This window comes from Microplitis demolitor, chromosome 8 (assembly GCF_026212275.2).
Source record: "Microplitis demolitor isolate Queensland-Clemson2020A chromosome 8, iyMicDemo2.1a, whole genome shotgun sequence".
NCBI lineage: Eukaryota > Metazoa > Arthropoda > Insecta > Hymenoptera > Braconidae > Microplitis > Microplitis demolitor.
In genome coordinates this window covers 444667-464409 of record NC_068552.1, presented here as the reverse complement: position 1 = coordinate 464409, position 19743 = coordinate 444667, and the positions used below count along the sequence as shown (strand labels likewise).

The 19743-nt window shown below is 26.0% G+C and overlaps 5 protein-coding genes across 6 annotated transcripts; 4 read left to right on the top strand and 1 right to left on the bottom strand.

Annotated features, from left to right (window-relative positions):
- The first annotated feature begins 382 nt into the window (after window positions 1-382).
- On the top strand, window positions 383-1608 carry LOC103576068 (iron-sulfur cluster assembly 2 homolog, mitochondrial). Its single transcript, XM_008556101.3, has 3 exons — window positions 383-560; window positions 718-942; window positions 1345-1608. The coding sequence occupies exons 1-3, from the start codon at window positions 418-420 to the stop codon at window positions 1520-1522; spliced, it is 546 nt and encodes a 181-aa protein (XP_008554323.1). The 5' UTR covers window positions 383-417; the 3' UTR covers window positions 1523-1608.
- A 153-nt stretch (window positions 1609-1761) lies between these two features.
- LOC103576062 (protein phosphatase 1 regulatory subunit 21) lies at window positions 1762-4290 on the bottom strand. Its single transcript, XM_008556089.3, has 6 exons — window positions 4263-4290; window positions 3693-3826; window positions 2479-3336; window positions 2262-2408; window positions 1963-2196; window positions 1762-1891 (listed from the first exon to the last, which is right to left on the bottom strand). The coding sequence occupies exons 2-6, from the start codon at window positions 3753-3755 to the stop codon at window positions 1865-1867; spliced, it is 1329 nt and encodes a 442-aa protein (XP_008554311.1). The 5' UTR covers window positions 3756-3826; window positions 4263-4290; the 3' UTR covers window positions 1762-1864.
- Window positions 4291-5266: 976 nt separating this feature from the next.
- On the top strand, window positions 5267-11777 carry LOC103576047 (uncharacterized). Of its 2 annotated transcripts, XM_053741074.1 has the most exons (13): window positions 5267-5608; window positions 6053-6132; window positions 6327-6508; window positions 6565-7000; window positions 7446-7603; window positions 7677-7795; window positions 7857-7996; window positions 8054-8160; window positions 8238-8367; window positions 8470-8710; window positions 8787-8951; window positions 9025-9219; window positions 9530-11777. In XM_053741074.1, the coding sequence occupies exons 2-13, from the start codon at window positions 6056-6058 to the stop codon at window positions 9740-9742; spliced, it is 2163 nt and encodes a 720-aa protein (XP_053597049.1). In that variant the 5' UTR covers window positions 5267-5608; window positions 6053-6055; the 3' UTR covers window positions 9743-11777. The 2 variants fall into 2 exon arrangements, with proteins under 2 accessions (XP_053597049.1, XP_008554293.1); XM_008556071.3 differs by lacking the exon at window positions 6053-6132 and having other exon boundaries at window positions 5268-5608.
- Window positions 11778-12309: 532 nt separating this feature from the next.
- LOC103576037 (venom protease) lies at window positions 12310-16473 on the top strand. Its single transcript, XM_008556065.2, has 6 exons — window positions 12310-12416; window positions 13760-13835; window positions 14683-15009; window positions 15510-15815; window positions 15894-16147; window positions 16238-16473. The coding sequence occupies exons 2-6, from the start codon at window positions 13763-13765 to the stop codon at window positions 16391-16393; spliced, it is 1116 nt and encodes a 371-aa protein (XP_008554287.1). The 5' UTR covers window positions 12310-12416; window positions 13760-13762; the 3' UTR covers window positions 16394-16473.
- Window positions 16474-17281: 808 nt separating this feature from the next.
- On the top strand, window positions 17282-19551 carry LOC103576030 (inorganic pyrophosphatase). Its single transcript, XM_008556055.1, has 8 exons — window positions 17282-17480; window positions 17897-18129; window positions 18212-18298; window positions 18380-18443; window positions 18525-18587; window positions 18659-18872; window positions 18945-19054; window positions 19235-19551. Exons 1-8 carry the CDS (start codon window positions 17282-17284, stop codon window positions 19264-19266), a joined length of 1002 nt encoding a protein of 333 aa, XP_008554277.1. The 3' UTR covers window positions 19267-19551.
- Window positions 19552-19743: the final 192 nt, after the last annotated feature.

Here is a 19743-nt window from a genome sequence, read left to right as displayed (position 1 = left end):
TTCTCTCCCTCCCTTTTTCTCTCTTTCTCTATTTCGACCCTCGCTCTTTTTCCTAAATCTAACAATTGATAAATTTTAAATAATTAAATTTAAAAAAACCCGCGTACTGATTTTTCAATTATCAAAATACGAATTTGGAAATTTTTATTCTTACTTACATTTTATTTATTGATTCAAAAATTTTAAAATTTTAAATTGTCAGCTACATATATTTTTACATTTATTTATTTATTATAGAAATAATTGCTGATGATATTAAATTCTGATGTCATTTATATAAATATCAAATATATTTTATTTAACAATAAATTTGTTCAGGCAGGCGACTATTCCTGTACAAGTAGTGACATCTTTGATGTTGTAATATATTTTTTAAAACTCCATTGATAATATCAATTGACCTGTCACAATCAGCTGATGAATGTATGCACATATACAGTATTATATTTTATTTTTTATTTTACATTAAAAACATTAAAAATGTCGAAATTTCGACTTTCTTCAGTATGGGAACTGTCATCTAATTTTTCATCAAATCGATATTTCTCAAAATTATTATCGTAAGTTGTATTATTGATAACTATTTAATTTTAAATAAATAGTTTAATTTATTTGTGAATTTTTTTTATTATTATTATTATTATTTTTTATTTTAAATCTATTTATAATTTTTATTGATTTAGTTTATTTATGTACATTCTTTTTTATTCAACTTAGATCTCCATGGTGTCAAACTTCAAATCAACAAACGAACAGAAATTTAACAACCAAAGCTGATACGAATATTACAGAAGATGATTTAATTATTAGTGAAAGTTGCGCAAAACGATTAAAAGATATAACTGAAGACGGTACATGTTTAAGGCTGACAGTTGAAGGAGGTGGATGTTCAGGTTTTCAGTACAAATTTGATTTAGATTCAAATATAAATGCTGATGACAAGTATGTTGGACAATAACTAATAAGGACATTTCCAGACAATACTCTCTACTTTTTAAAAATACTCAATGACTTTTGTCATGACCATATTTAAATTTTATTAATAAATTTGACAAAAAAAAATAGAAGCATTAACTGAAAAAACGACAATATAGTTGCCCTAAAAAATTTGACATTTAAAATTATAGTATTGCCATGAAGATTTTACTGAAATTTATTCAACAAATTTCGTTTAACTCCCAATTAATAACTACAAGTAATTTTTTTTTAAATTTTAAAATTTGTTTTGATACGATTGTAAAGTTAAAAGTCATTGAATATTTTTAAAAAGGGAGATATTGTGTAAGAATGAATTTAATATATAAATTAATAAACTTATTAATAATATATTGGTTTATTTATTAGAGTATTTCAAAAAGACGGAGCTAAAGTTGTAATTGATTCAACGTCATTGGAGTATGTTAAAGGTGCAACCATTGATTTTCATTCAGAATTAATAAGATCTGCTTTTAGAATAATAAATAATCCGTTGGCAGAACAAGGTTGTAGTTGTGGTGCTAGTTTTGCTATTAAAGTTGATTAATGATAATAAATTATCGATAATTATTTATAAATATGTACAAGTAGATAAAAATAAATTATATTTCTTGTCTTTTAAACGAGAAAAAAAATATATATATATATAATTCATTGTTTATATTATTTTATTATTTAATTGATAATTCAATTTATCCTTTATTTAATAAGAATAAAAATAAAAATGTATATACTAAATTAACGATCAATTAAAAAAACGTATTAACAAAATTAATACCCAGTTATTTGATTATTTTTTCCATTTTTTCTTATGCATTTTCATATATTTACATTAATTAAATAATTTTATTAATGGAATGTCATCCTTTTATAATAGTAATAATTATAATTATTTTTGCTTTCCTTTTTTTTCATTCTATAATGAGAAAAAAATATATTAATAATATAATAGTATAATAATTACTATATTAAATATATTTAAATTACTTTATTGCTGAGTTCATATTTCAATTGTTGGATTTCTTCAGTTTGCTGAATAAGTTTCTCATTCATATTAGCGAGATGTTCAGTCATTGTACTGAGTTGACTTGTATAACTTCCTTCTTGAACTTCTTTATCTTCTTGTGAACTTGTCCAATTCGACAAAGCTTCCAATAAAGCAGTTTCACATTTTTTACGCTTTTCTTCACTCGTATCTAAATGTACACTCATCACTTGATTCTGAAATAATAATAAAATCAATATATAATTGAGTTCCACTTCAGTATATAATTATTAATATTTACACTGGCAGCAATGGCAAGATTTTTCGCATGATAAATTTGTTTTTCTGTTATCAATTTATCAATTTCTCGTTGGAAATAATCTTTTATTTTAGCTTCACGTGCTTCAATTTCATCTGGCAATGCAAACGGAGCTTTCAAACTTCCAATCTGTAAAAAAACAAATATTTTAAGTCTTAAAATAAATTATATTAAAATAAATAATAATTCAAAAAAGTACCATATTATTAATTTCTACAGGCTCTAAATTATTTGAATCAACTTGCTGTAAAATATAATTATTTTTTTCCTGTAATTCATCATATTTATTTTTCAATATATAATAATCACTTTTATATTGACTTAATTCTTTTTCTAAGTCATAAATTTTCGAGTATTCAAATTCATTATTGGTATCATCTTGATATTCTGGTGTTTTTTGTAATCTTATATCACCAATTGATTTAGATGATCGACGAGAAACAGAAGGTGATGATAAAGGTGAATGATCAACCTGACGATGGTTTGTTATTGTTGTTTTTAAATCACAATCATAACTCCATTTTCCCTCAATACTAGACCACGAAACTGTTTCATCGTGTTTTTGACGATCATTTAATTTTTTAATTAATTCATTTTTATCTCGTTCTAATTTATCTATTTTATCTTGAAATTTACTATCCAATTCAATTCGAGATTTTTCCGACAAATCAAGTTTGTACTCAAGATGTTTTATTCTATCACTAAGCTCGTCAATTTCATTATCTTTGTCAGAAATAACTGATTGAAGCTGTGCATTTTCAACAATTTTTTTTTTAAATTCTTCTACATAAACATGATTGGGTGGTGGCGGTGGTTGATCTTTATTTTCCGATGATTTACTTTTACCTTTTTTCGATTTATTTTGTGATTTATCAAGTTCGTCTTGTAAGACAGTAACTCTCTTAGTTAATTGTTGATTACGAAAAATTAAACTATCTAATTCTTGTTCTGCGCGTCTTAATGAAACATCTCTTTCCTTTAATTGTTCCTTAAGTTCACTGTTTCGTGTCTGTTCATCAATCACAGCCTTTTTTAGAACACTAGCTTGAGCACGTATCTGAAATAATACCAAATATAAATTTATTATCTATCAATCCTATTAGCATTGTCTTCAGGAAGTTGTTTGACAGTTCTTCAGCAAGTTTTTTATCAATGATTTAAACAAGTCTTATAAGTCTACTTGCTGCAGATTTCATCAAGTTTTGTTTAAGATTCTTCTTAAGGACTTATGTCCAGATATTTTAAGCAATTCTGCAGCAAATCTGAGCTAGCGGATCTTCAACAAGTACTGCTACAGATTCACTTGATATGTTATCTGATATCCAAAACTGATGTTGCAGACTTGCTAAAGACTGAAGATACAGATTTACGTAAAACTTGTACTAGAACTAAAAATAAATTTAAATAAATAACCTTTGAATATTCAGCAACAACTTTTTGATACTTAGTCTGCAGTTGTCCATTAACTCCTTCCATTTTAATAATTTATTTAATACAGGAAATAGGTATTAAAAGACAATACTAATTATTGATAAAATCCACAATAACTGTAAGTGCATTTTTTATAATTTTTAAAAAATTCATTGCAATATTTTTTTGTTTAATTATAAATTATATTAAACATTTGATTTATTTAATAAGTGTGAAATAGAGATAGGAAATCAACGATTACAAACTCATATCGCAAGAGGACCTCAATACATCGAGATTTAAAACGCCCCCCTGTATATCAGTAATTATTTATATTGAAAATACCGGTTTGCTAATAAAAAATTTAAATTTATAAATTTGTATTTTATTTTATATACCAACAGTTCATTTAATAATTATAATTATATCACTTGTTATTAGTATTTTTGTATTTTTTAAATTTTTAATTATTACACAAGTTAAATTTAATTTAAAAATTTTTTATTTTATTTAAATTATGGGATGTCAATATAAGATATTAATAAAAAATTATCAAGGAATACTTATAAATACTTGATACAAAAAATAATAATATTTTATAATGTTAAATACAACATTTAGTACAATCTACTAGAAACTTGGACTACATACAGATTTAGTGGCGCTCAGCAACTGTGTAATAAAAAGGAAACTTTATGAATAATTATCATTACTGTTGATAAAGATGTGATAAATTTATAGTCTTATTGATAAATATGCTCGTACATAAATTTTTTCTGATTTTTATAAAATAGCCCAGATAACCAGAGTTTTAATTCAAAAATTTCCAATAGTAGTCAAGTTGATCGCAAATTGATAAGTCTACGGCTTAAATTTTACTTCAAACTCTCTGTGAAAACTTTGTGTACAAATAGTTGACGTTAATTTGTCGTCAATTTGAAAATAAACTTTTGATCTTCAAGACGAACAAGTTTTTTTAACATTTTTATTAATTTTTTATTTCAAAAACTGAGTCAATTTCACTAAACACTTTTTATTCAAAAACTTATTGTTCAGTGTTTCCAATAAACTGACGTCAAGTTCTGATGTTTCAAACTTTGACTGTAATATAAGTACAATATCAACTAAAAGTTAAAATAAATTTACAGCCATAATAGTAATTCAAATTGAATCAGAAAATTGTGGAAAAAAATTTAAAGCGTAGACGTAAATTTAAATCTGACAGAAAATTGCGCATAAAAATTTGAATGATCAAAATTTATAACTTCAAGTAACGTCAACTACTATTGCACCATCATGTATTAAACTTGACATCTTATTTCAGTTTTGGATTTCTGTCAACTTAGGATTAAAAAAAAAAATTAAAAAAAAATAAAATGTTTGGTTTTAAAATCTAAATTTTTGACAGTAGTAAATATCGAATTCTTTTTTATCAGTTTAAAATCAACAGTTGCTGGGTATTTTTTTGACAATGGAAATTTTTTGTTTTTCATGATTTCGATGTCAGATGACGGTACGAATTGTATTTAAAATTTCTCATATACTCGATTTTCCATCTACAGAAAACTTTTAGCCTTGTTTGTACTTATGGGCCGTATAGAGGCTATATATTGTCATATATCATATATCATTCCTTCTGATCTACAAGTTTGCCATGACAATCTGTGGGTCCTACATAATTTTATTGTTGTTACTACCATGAAATTCCTCAATATATATTTAGTATATATTTATTATTATAAACAATTAAATGTTGTATAATTTGTAAATAATGAGTTTTAAAATAGTATCGATGTGTTGCGACATTATTATTCTTAATGACATTAATATCGATGTGAAAAAAATTACAGTTCCTAAAATGACGTGGTGAAAAAATATATAAATCACTTTTGTTCAACACTTGGCTGCTACTGTCAAAGGTTTTTATTTATTTAAATTTATAATAATTATAATTTAATATTAAATAGATTTAAAAAAGTAATAACTCGATTGATTTGTTCGCCGGGACTCTAGTCGACTTTGGTGTTGCTGTTAATAAAAATTCGGAACCATGACCTTGATTATTTTTTTTATTTAATTTCATTTTTTAAATAAATTCAATAATTTAAAATTTTTAAATTTAACTTTAATTTTTTAAAATTAATTTTATAAGAATTAATTACTTAAATGAATTTTATATCGACGGTCATTTAAGTTCGACCTCAATATTTAATGTGTCGGTAGTTCATTACACGATCGAAGATTTATCTTGATTAAATTATACAGTCATTACAATTGTGATAATGCTAAGGAAAAAGCTAGAGAGAAAAAGTTATTGATAAAATTTACAATGACTACAAGTATACATTTTTTTTTTTTTTTAGTTTATGAATCTGCAATTTTTTCATTATACTGAAAGTTCCAGACATCAGACAATTCTAAATTTTTATAAAAACTACAACTTGTAAGTAAAATAAAAATTTTTTAACATGGAAAAAAGTATTTTATTTTTTTATTTAATAGAAATAAATTATTTTTATGTCTGTTACTTTCAGTACCATATTTTTTTAACAAGACATTTAAAAAAAATAGATTTGATTACTGTGATACTTTTATATTAAAAAAAAATTATTAAAATATTTAAATTTATAAAATTAGAATGGCTGAAGGTAAGAATACTGATGAGGCTTGGAGAAAATCTAAGGCAGAAGATAGAAATGGACTTTTCAATCCTGATACTGCTACAAGTTCAGTAGATTCAAATTCCACATCTTTAGCTGATATATTTGATACGGCTTTTTCTTCAACGGTTGATCCTACACCTCAAAGATGTCCTGCTGGTAAAAACTAAAAAATATTAAGACTATATTAAGATTTTAAAAAAATAAAATTGCAGGTACAGAAATGGAGTATGAACATTTATTTGCGGAGAGTGATATTGAAGAGGCTGATTCACAAAATCGCGTTGACTCATTCACAAATCAACCGGCACAACACTCGACAGCATCTAATAATCTTGTCTTTTCATCGTATAGATCACCATCAGCTCCAATAGCTGATCCACGATATTGGCGTGGGGTTCGTATTAATAATTGCAACATGTGTCGAACAAGATCACGAAGAGATCAAGTAACACAGCCATTGGATAATTTATGTGACGAAAGAGCCTGTGCTCACTATCGTCGTAAAAGAATACTGTATGACAGAGAATTACCAACAAAGCATAAAGCAAAGAAAAATGAACCTCATAAATTAGATAATAGTAATCAACAAGTTAATAATTTAAGTGTTGCTGGACCATCAAGACTTATTGATACTCCTGTTGATTACAGGTACTTAAACTTTTATTTAATTACAGTCGACTATCCATCATATGTCTCTCCCCTCAATCGTCACTCACCGAGTCCAAACAACTTCTTCCACTTAAACATTCTAAAAAGTTTAGTACCAGATATCTCGTTATAAGCCTCCATTCAAATTCGAAACTAAAAACTGTTTTCATTCAATTAAAACAGGCTTATAACGATTAGTCGATCGCATTTGTATAGTTTAAATAAAAAAAAAAAAAAAAAGTATCGATTTTTTTTTATAACAGACCTGAAATTATTTAAAATTTTATTTCTATTGAAAGGATGTAGTAATGAATATTAATCTATTAGTGAAAACATTGCTACTGCTATATGTTTAATATTTTCAGCATAATCACGGTGCTTCAAAAAAGATAACACACATAAGACTACATAAGACTTTAAACCGATATCTCTTAAATATTCCTAGCATAACCGGGTCAGCCAACCACGTCACTTATACAATAGACGACCAACAATCTAACTCCAACAACAATCTAACAAGACAAGTAACCAATGATAGGTCTTCAATCCAGTCGACTGCTGTTTCTGCTCAAATTTCACCAGGTGCTTCTCATCAAACGACTAGTGAGGATTAATTATTAATTATTAAGTTATTTTATTATATAATTTATTTTATTTAACTTTAAAAATTTTATAGATCACGATGATATTCCTTCAGCACCGGATTTGCAATTAGATTGGTCTTCGAGTAGTGAAAGCGATGATGAAGATGGATCAATTCAAGTTCTTGAGACTGTTAATTACAGCAATAAACAAGTATATTAACTAATTGATTTATATATCTAACAAAATAATCATTAATATTTTTCTTTTTAAGAATACAAATCAAGATAATGAACAGAGTGATCGTACTGTGACTATAGTAGATTTAACTGCTGAATCTGATGATGAAAATCATGCTCATTCAACTGCGACAAATCCTGTACCATCACAAGTTCAAGAAAATACAGCTCTTAGGTAATGTATTTATTTTTATATATTTTTGACAGATGATATAAATTTTAATTCCTGCAGAAATAATTCTTACTGCGTTCATCGACCACCGGAACATCCTCGCGTAGTTCCTCATGGAGTTCCTCATGTACATCAAGATCATCATCATCATCGACCTCCATATCAAGGTATTTATTAATATTTTAATAATTTTCAATCTTATTTTCTGATAATTATGTTATAGTAATCTGTATAATTTCTGCAGATGCACCTGGAACAATTGGTTTAACAGGCACAAGAATGCATCCGGTTTATCAACGCATGTGGGTTCTTCAACAACGTATACAAGAAATTCATCGGCGTCGACTTTATCAACGTTCACCAGCAGTACACACGTAATATTTATTCCTTACAATTTATAATATTTGAGTCATTTGAACAAAAACATCAACCTGAACATATTAAACGATTTCGTTTTTTTTTTTCTTTGATTTTAGTTGCACACCACCAAATGCTCATATGTATCAACCAGCTCGATTTGTAACGGATGAAAATTCTAGCCCAAGCAGTCTTCCCAGAATGTGTTGTGCAGCCAACGATAGTGGAAATCACGTAGATAATTATCCCCAACATCCTGTCCTACCACCTCCACAACAACCTACAGTATACAGCCACCCAGAAGCTAGTGGACCTGAATCTTTAGTAACAAATTCTCCAATATTTCCATCTTCAGTATTGGTCAGTTTATTTAATAATTTTTTTTTTAAATTTATTATTTCATTTTTAATTACTTATTATTTTTTTTTTCTTACAGTTGAATTCAGTTCGTAATCCAGAAATAGAAGCTCCTACACCTGACGCTATGCATCCAATGCCTGTTCATCAACACGTGCATCATCATATGTATCATTGGCCCCCGCCGATGGGAAGACCACATCTTGCTCGTATGCCACACGTACATATTATATCACCACATATAGTAAGATAACTAATTATTTAATAATTAATTAATTACCTAATTAAAACTATTTTATATTTATCATCTTTTTTAGCAAAATAATGTACCACCTGATATGATACCAACATATCCAGTACCGTTGTCTGACTTTGTTTTTCAAACAAGGCATATGAATACAGGCTTTGAAAATTATATGCGTATTGTTGATTTGCGACGAATGTCTCATATAAGTTGTGGTGCAACACAAGAGTCTATCGAAAACCACACATTCCCTCACAAATACAAACGCGTAAGTATATTTAACGATTATCATGTTAAATTTAATTACAACAATTATTTTAAGTAATCATATAAGACAAATGCATCGTCTGGATAATTGTTAATCGATTGACGTCAATTAACCAGCCAAAAATTTTTTTACTAAACAATAATATTAATAAGGTCCAAAAGTTGTCATACAGTAAATCAATTAAAAATTTAAATTACGGGAATTTATTATCACATGAGCGATTGGGTTGGATTTAATTTCCAATTTTATTTATGTTATTTTTTTTTTTTTTTTTTTTTTTTTTTTTTTTTTTTTTTTATATAATCGACAGGTTAAAAAAGTTGAAAATGGAGAAGATGCCATGGAAAAGTGTACAATATGTTTGTCAGAATTTGAAGATTTTGAAAGTGTACGAAGACTTCCGTGCATGCATTTATTCCACATAGACTGCGTGGATCAATGGCTATGTACTAACAAACGATGTCCAATTTGTCGAGTCGATATTGAAACGTTTCTTCATAAAGAACTTGCAGCAGCTGTATAGCTTAAGGTCGGTAATGTTTATCAATAACTATCGTATATTAATATCTTGTTTATCAATATATCGATGGCCTTACATTTCCATGGATTTATAAAACTTAATGTAATAATCAATAGTTTTATGCTGAGAACAAAATCGTATTAAATCAAAATATACGAAACAGTAAAATTTAAAATAATTATTTTCTGAGATTCATTAAATAAACTCAGAAATAATATTTTGTAAATAATATAATGTATATAATTATTTAGCTAAAATTCATAATGAGCAATTAATAAATGCAGTAATAATTGTCGAAAAAAAAAGCATCATGATTTAGCGTTAAAAATAAAATATAAGTAAAGACTGCAATTTGATTTATTTATTTAAAGTGTAGACATAAATTTGTAATGAATCATTATAAATTTATTATTAGATTATAACAGTAGGTGTTTAAAATAACATATAATGAATGTGTATAATTAGAATTATATCATATCTTATTAAAATTATACTACCATTTCCTACAAGCTTATGAAAAAATTTTTGCACATCAATTTGTTGATTTCGCCGATGGTGCTATGATTAATATCTATAGCAATATTGCTATAAAAAATATATAAAGTACGTAACAATATCTCGAAATAAATATATAATAATAATAATAATAATAATAATAATAATAATAATAATAGTAATTATTAAAAACATAATAATGGGAATTATTGTAAAAACCATGCTATAAATTAGTATTTTTTAAATTTTTTTTGTGAACAAACTTGTCATTTAATTTGTTTTTAGTATTTATTTTACAAAATAATAGCTGTAATATTGGAATAAGTGGAACTTATTTTGTTAACAGCTTTGCGATTAAGTGCAGTCAACTACCCATTATAAGCCTGGTCTAGGAGACGCAGGGAAATTTTTCTTGGAATTAAAATCTCCCCACTACCGTGCGTTTAGTTTTGTTCTCGACTATTCGTTATAAGCCTGTTAAATAGCAAATTTCTATGATTATTTTGGCTATTTTTATCTACTGTTAGTTTATAATTTGAAAATCTTAACGGAGGCTTATAACGAGGTGTTTTGTACAAAATTTTTTGATTCAGTAACTTGTGATTAAGGGCAGTTGACCGTACTATAAATTTTGTAACTTTAAACGCAATAATTGTCATTTTATTTAAAATTAATTTTTTAAGATATTAATAATTTAAAATATTGATTTAATAAATATAGTGGGTCAAATTTATTACGAAGCTTTACAATTAATTTTGAATATTTTTTTTTATTTATTCATTTAACTGCCACGTAAATTTGTATGATAATTAAAATTTGAATTAAAACAACAGTTTATTATATTAATTAGTTGATTAGAAAAATAATCGATTAATAGCTTTATAAAAAGCTTAAAAAATTATTTTTATTTATTAAATTAACTGCCAGGTAAATTTATGTGATAATTAAAATTTGGATTTACCCGACTTATTATATTGATTGACAATTAATATAATCATAAAGTCCTCCAAAAATAGATTTTCTTTTTTAAATTATTGATATTGATTTTCTTAATATATAAAATTTTGTAAAATAATATAATTTAAAGTATGAATTGAGGTGCTGCATTTTTTACAAACTATGTAAATAATAGATTTGTAAATTCGGTACTACGACTAAAAGGTTGAATCATCTACACACAGATAATTTTACAGAAAAAAATAACACTGGGACAACAACTCGATATTCTTGAGAATTATTATATTTGTAGTAAAAAACACCCAAAAAGATATTTATTTTTTAAATTATAATTTCATTATTGTAGTAATTTTTCTATAAATTTTTCATGTAAAAAATATACCGTAAAATTTTCTGAGTGTAGGAAAATAAATGAAATATAATAATAAAATAATTTTATAACTACATAATTTATAAGTCTTTATAAATTGTAAATATTTAAGTAAATAATGTAACATAATGTTACTTATATATATTTACTGTTAAAGTGTAATAGCCGCGTAAAAAAAAATCCACGTATTCAAAATTAATAAAAAACATAAATATATATTGTAGTGTTTTATCTATTTTAAAATTTGTCATTATTAATTTATTTATAATGATAATTATTATTTATCTAAAAATAGTTTGAGTTTATTTTTTATAATAATTAATAGTAATTTAAATCATCCGGTGTTTTATATTTTCATTATTATTTATCATGCATAATAATCATAACTGAAAATGCCTTTATGACATTTTTTGTCCTCGCGTGAAAATACATTGGCGATGTATTTAAAACTAATGGAATTACCCGAGTTGTCATATTCATTATAAATCATTAAGTTCCAGGATCGATACTGTATCATGTTAATTATAATAAGGTATTAATATAAATATCAAAACAAATAATTAAATTTTAGTTATACTGACCTTGAATATTTAAAATTATCAAGAGATTGAATAAGATTTTAGTGGACCACCAAAAAATAAAAGTGTAAGTGTAATTAATTGATCAAGTATCGATTAATGAGCTGATTCCCAGTGCGGCGTGGAAACGCTAATGGATATAAAGAGAATGTAGTCGGCATGATCATCGACAGTCTTCTTTCGTCGTGGTGATCTCGAGGCTGTGTCGCGCAGTCTATTACTTTATTTTACTTACATTTTGAAACTCTTCCATCAATATTCATCAATTAATAAAAAGGTATTACGTATATTCTATTACATGTTTATTCTTCTCATCATCATAATCAATCATGTGTAAATATTACTATATCAAATAAACCATTTGCTCCTAATTTTGAAAACAAATTTATTTTATTATAGATATCTTTCATCAAAGAGAGAAAAAAAAATACAATTTGTAATTATTATTATTTTTTTTTAATTTATTGTGCGCGTTGAATAAAAAAATAATTGTTTCTGATAATATTTTTTCATGCTTCATCTCAATTAATATTACTATTCAAACTGTATATATATATATATATATATATATATATATATATATATATAGAAATCACTAGTTAGCAGTTATAAGAGAAAAAAAATTCTGCACTGACAGAATTGTTTATACACGTGCTATTGATTTATGATTATATAATATTCAATTTAGTAAATGTCCCGATTTTTTTAACTATTAACTTTTCGCTATGACCATTTTCAAAAAAAACATTTACGTTTACGATTTAACAAAATTAATTTTTTCAAAAAATATTTATTTTTCAAAGTTTAGAAATATGTTTTTTTACAGATGTCAAAGTATATGTTTATAAGTGTGTGAAAAAAATATTGTTGTACAATATCTTGCGAACGAATCAACTGATTTGAATAGTTCTTGCGGAAATCGAAGGAGTCTATCAATTCTTAAATCTGATTAGAATTTAATATCGATCGGTCATGTAGTTTTTAATTAATTTTAAAAATAATATAAAGAAACTAATTTATTTTTATTGCAATTACTTGTAAATTAATGTCCTGGTAGATTTAAATCAGTCAATTTGACCACAAAAAAGTGTCGTACGATAAAAAGCTTAGAAAACAATACCAAGGATAATTCATAACATTTACTAGTTTTTAAAAATACGCCGGGATGAAAAAAAAAAATGAAACGGTCAACCTTGAACTCTGTTTTTTCTTCTTATTTCCTTATTAGTTTAATTTTCTTATGTAAAAGAATAAAATAAATAAAAGGGATTCCCAAACGATGTATGTAAATTATAGAATTTAAAATGCTCTATTATAATTTGTAATCGGATGTTGAGGCAACTGAGCGTGTACGTTATGATTAATAGATAATAAGAAATATTTGTGTATAAATTAAAATTTGTTCATTACAACAGTAAACAGTCAATGGTCATATGGCCTTCACATACGATAATTATTCTTTCGAGGATGTGAAGCATTAAATTAACACCTAAAACTCGGAAGTCCTTTAAAATTTCCATTTATTTTTTATAATTATTTCAAATGAATTTATCAAAAAGTTTTGAATATTTATGTACTTGAATCATTATAATTTTATTAATTTATTGTTTTCCGATGTAGAAAATGAATATATATCCTGGATGGCTTACTCAATTGATCCTGACTCTATTAATCATCGAATCAACCCAATCTCAGGGTAAGTAAGCTGAAAAATTATTACTAAGAATCGTATATCGTCATCAAATGTAGATCTAACGAGGTCAAGGATTTTTTAAACGCAAAAGGCACAGGCTCAATATTAAATGATAGTGTGACGTATAAACGACTTAAGACGCAGCAAATAAATTGAAGCCTCAATGATTTTATTTAATCCATACTTGAATTTTTTTACATTTTTTATTATCATAATGGAATTTTAAAAAAAATTTTTTGTCATCAATCATTTTGCTAAATAATTATAACCATTATTGTAAATAATCTTTCTTCATTATTTTATTGAAGAATTTATGGTTTGTTATTTCAATTTAAAAATTATCTACTGTCGTTTTTTTTTTTTTTTTTCATTTTATTAATGATGAAAAATATCTCCATTAATAAGGAAAGATTTTCCGAGTACAGTTACAAGATAATTGGTTTTAGTTTAAAAAACATGTTCGTTTTTTAAAATTTACTTTATCTATAATTTAGATTATCAACTCCTGTAACTAATTAACTATTTTTATCTTTACATTTATTACTTGAAAATCCCAAATTTAATTTTATTTTTTTATAATTATACTTATTTATAATATAAAACTATTAAAAGACGTAAGTTGTTTTTATAAATAGTTATATTATTTTAAAAAGGAAATAAGTAAACATAAAAAAAGTCATATAAACAAGTTATATACTCGGTATTCACAAACTAAATATGATGAATACATAAAATAGTAGGTTTTGCGTGTTATTATTTTTAAAAAAATAGTAGTGCGTAATGCCAATAGTTGGATAATTAAAATTTATTGCAAATTAAAAAAGATTTAATTTATTTAAAATAATTTCAGAAACGAATTGTATAAATCCCATAAATCTACCAGGACAATGTATTAATATTAGAAGTTGTTCACCACTGTTAGAATTACTCAGAAGTTATGGTACTTCTGTGAGTGATTTCTTACGGAATTCCCTGTGTGGTTTTGATGGCCGAGACCCAAAAGTATGCTGTCCAATAAGTGAAAGTAATTCCAATGTAAATCATGAATTCCCGACAACACCGTCACCACCACGACCCACACTACGAAACTCCTCATATGGTCCACTATTTCCACCTCAATGTGGTAGTTCTAATGGTCCGATACCTAAAGTTGTTGGTGGAGTACCAGCAGCACTTGGTAATGCCTTTTCAATAATTTTTCTTTTTCTTTACTGTTATTTTATTTTTAACTGTAATGATTTTTGTAAATTAATCGAAATGGTCAGCAGATATATAATTATAAACGCTCACTGACCATGTTGAAGGTCATCACTGAGACCTTCACATAGAAAAGAGTATCTGCTATAAATATTTACAACTGAAAAAAAAACCATACACAGGATAAAAAAAATAATTATAATAATTAATGCTAAAATAAATTAAAGCTTATCTTAGATAAATAGTAACTAATTCAATTTTTTTTGTTTGCGTACAAATCTTAATCAAAAGTATAGTACTTTTAAATGTAAATATTTTGGTAATTAACTTCGTTTTTCTTTTTAGTAGATTTCATATAAATCTATTATATTTGTCACGGTGAAATTTCCAAAGAATTTCCCTACAGTCTATTATAATTCGTCGAGTAGAATAATTATTTCAATTAAGTTTGAATATGAGTTTATTAAATAATTTGAATAGGTGCTTGGCCTTGGATAGCCGCTTTGGGGTATCGATCTACTAAACATCCAAATCGACCATCATGGCTTTGTGGCGGAAGTTTGATATCCTCACGTCACGTTCTGACGGCTGCACATTGCGTTTATCAACGTCGAGACCTATATATCGTTCGTCTTGGTGATCTTAATCTTGACGATACCGTTGATGACGGAGCTAATCCAGTTGATATTTTAATCGATACAGCTACTATTCATCCGGATTACAGTCCTAATCATTATACCAATGATATTGCCATGATAAAATTACAACAAGATGTTCAATTTACTCGTAAGCATTATCAGTATTATTATTTTAAATAAATATATCAATAAATTAAAATTATTTTAATAATAAATAAAATTACAGCAAATTTGCAGCCGATATGTTTACCATTTGTGAACGAGCTTATCAACAAAGACTTTGTCTATAGTGTGCCTTTTATTGCTGGTTGGGGATCAATTTATTTCCGAGGGCCTAGTTCTTCAGATTTACAGCAGCTTCAGTTGCCTGTAATTGAAGAAGAAAAATGCGTAAATGCTTTCAAACGATTTAAAACTGCAGTAATTGATAATCGTGTTATGTGTGCTGGTTATGCTAAAGGTGGAAAAGATGCGTGTCAGGTAAATTTCAAAAATATTTAAAGGGAAAAGGGTGTAGTGAGGTATATGCATTTGCCTGAACTTACTATTTGATTTTACTTAAATTTTCAGGGAGACAGTGGCGGGCCTCTGATGTATCCAGTAGGAAGATCGTTTTATATTATCGGTGTTGTGTCTTATGGATATCGATGTGCTGAGCCCGGAATACCAGGAGTATATACAAGAGTGGGGGCATTTGTCGACTTTATAACATCTAATTTAAATTAAAATTGACCAATGTGCCTTAGAAAATTTTTCAACGACTTAAATTTATATTTAAATATAATTGCTATGTGTTATTAAACAAATCACGAAAATAATAATAATTATAATAATAAAATATAGTTATTCATCTTTAACTAAAAATATATTTATATTATTATTTAAATTATTATTTTTTTGTAACGATTTATGCTTCTTATAAAAATATAATTGCAAAATTTATTGATAAAAAGAAAGAAAATAAGTTTTAATAATTATAAAAACTAGTTATATTATTAATAATAAATAGGCGTTGTTTTTGCATGACTGTCTTAAAAAAAATGCTTTTATAGTATCTTAGTATTAATTACATATGTTCTAGATATACTTAATAATTTATTTAAATTTATAATTTAATACTTTATTAAAAATTTTTTATCTATAAAATGTTTAAAATTTATTTAAGTAAATAAAAGATTAATTATGACTGATAAACTCGCTTATAAATTTCACCATATTACCCCGTTATATTCTTACATTTTTTGTATATATTAAACATATAACAGTGCCATGGATTTTTCCTAATAAAGCCAACATTAAAAAATTTTCATGATGACAATTAACTTGGTAATTAAAAAAACTAAAATTTTCAGTTGCCGGGTAATTTTTAAATCTTAATAAGTCAAACGAGTGTCAATATGTCAGACAATTTTATCAATTTTTTAAATTTTTCAATAAATAATTAAAATGTAAGTAGAATAAAAATTAAAAAATTTAAAAGTGCGCAGATTTTTTAAAATCTATTATTTTAATTATTAATTTATAAATTTACGGAAGACTTTTTAAAAAAAATCTATCCTAAGATAAATTTAAAAAACACGAATTGAATTGACTTAATAACCGTTAGATGTCAGGATGGCAGCCTTGATGTGCCTGCACACGTTTCGTAGTTACGGTTTGAAGAAATTAGCGTTTCCGTTTAGTTTAGTCGCTAAACAACTTCTAAACAGCTGTAATAGACAATTATTAACAAATAAAAGACAAAAATTAATAATGTCGTACACCACGGTAGAATCTGGTGCTCCGCATACAACTGATTTCAAAATTTACTTCAGTAAGTATTATCATTTATTCACGGTCATAACCTTTTGTAATATCAACCAATAGTATTACGTTAAATCATTTTTTTCTAACCCATGAGGTCAAGTGATAATGATTGCTTCAATACTACCGGTTTTGCTTGTAATTTCCGCAATTGAAGGATCTTGTAATAAGATAATAATACTCTCATATCTCATGAACGTAAACATTTTTTTAATCATACTAATATTATTTTATTTGAATTAACTTTTTAATCAGTAATTTATGTCACAAAATACTTTTTCAAAATTAATATTCATTTTTAAAATTATTATTGTTAAAAGTTTAAGTTTAATTGCTAATTAAATAATTTTATTAACACTCGAAATTATAAAAATAGAAGAAAAAAAAATTCATACAAACTAGATAATTTTTTTGTTGTTGTTGCAGAAAAAGAAACTGCTATCTCACCTTTCCATGACATTCCGCTATATGCAGATGAGTCAAGTAAAATTTTACACATGGTGGTTGAAGTACCACGATGGACTAACGCTAAAATGGAAATAAATTTAAAAGAACCCCTAAATCCCATCAAACAAGATGTTAAAAATGGTAAACTTCGTTTTGTTGCTAATTGTTTTCCCCATCACGGATATATCTGGAATTATGGAGCTTTACCTCAAGTAAAATAATAACAAACTAATTATAATGTTATTTAAAGATATTAATATATAAAATAATATTAAGTGATTCGTTTCATTACAGACTTGGGAAAATCCAGAAGTTTTGGATGAAGCTACTGGACTCAAAGGAGATAATGATCCTATTGATGTTCTAGAAATTGGATACAGGGTAAAAAGTTTTTGGTTTTTTTCAACTTTAATTTTTTTTTTAATGTTTAAGAGTTTAAAAATAAATTTATTATATTTTAAGGTCGCTAAAAGAGGTGAAGTATTGAAAGTTAAAGTTTTGGGAATCGTAGCTCTTATCGATGAAGGTAAAATTTAATTATTCCAATAGTTTATTTTTTATGCTGAAAAGAAGGTTGAAATTATATAATTTTTTTTTTTTCTCCCAGGTGAAACCGACTGGAAAGTCATAGTAATCGATGTCAATGATCCATTAGCTGATCAAATGAATGGTAAACTTTATTTTCAATAATATGAATTATAAATTAACAATTAATTATTGACTGAAAGTTTTTATTTTTAGATGTTGCTGATGTTGATAAATTTTATCCAGGTTTATTAAAAGCAACCGTTGAATGGTTTAAAATATATAAAATTCCTGACGGCAAACCAGAAAATCAATTTGCTTTCAATGGTGAAGCAAAACCTCGTGACTTTGCATTACATATTATTGAAGAGGTACACGAACATTGGAAAAATTTAATTAAACGTGATACTGAAACTCCAGGAATATCATGGTAATTTATAGTATTATTGTTATTCATTTTTATTTATGTTATCATTTGCTAAATTTAATTATTTAATTACAGTGCTAATGTAACTGTAGAAGATAGTCCTTTTAAAATTGATGCAAGTACCGCTGAGGAAATTATAAGTAATGCACCTGAATCATCTGAGTCAGCGGGTCTAGAACCTGTTGGTAAGTTACTTATTAATTTTAGGTGATAAATAAATTCTTTATACAGTCGACGTTATAAGTCTGCCTGTAATGAGCCTATTCCTTTGAGTAAATATAATTACATATCTTTGAGTGGTAGCCGGCTGTATTTAATTGTAGATTTTTATCAATTCAATAATTTAATAAACGTTTATATTACAGTTGATAAATGGCATTACGTGCATCTCAAGTGAACACTAGTATTGAACACGAAGGACGGGACAAGATAACATCGGAGATAGTTTATTTGCTGAAGAATAACGCGAATTATTGCCTTCATATGCACCATATATTTAACATGCGCTTAAAAATTTTTTACCATGTAAAAATTTATCTTCTATTCCAATACTATTCCTAAATATTTTAGTATTTATTACACTATAGAAAAAGAACTAGCTATAAAACTATTTCTCCGTATAAATAGTAAAGGGTTGTGAAATGCATTTGTAAAAAAAAATAAAAAAGTAAAATCAGAAAAACGGTTGACTATGTAGCCAATCCAAAAGCTTCCCACTTTTTTCTAGCTAGAGAAATGGTAAAAGAATCAATAACAAAATTTTAAAAACACCGTTCCCAAAAAAATTTTTTTTTCGTAGCATAAATGTTCGGAACTTTAGGGATATAAAAAAACGTCCATATTGTGTTGAAATATTCTCGACAGACACAAAGTT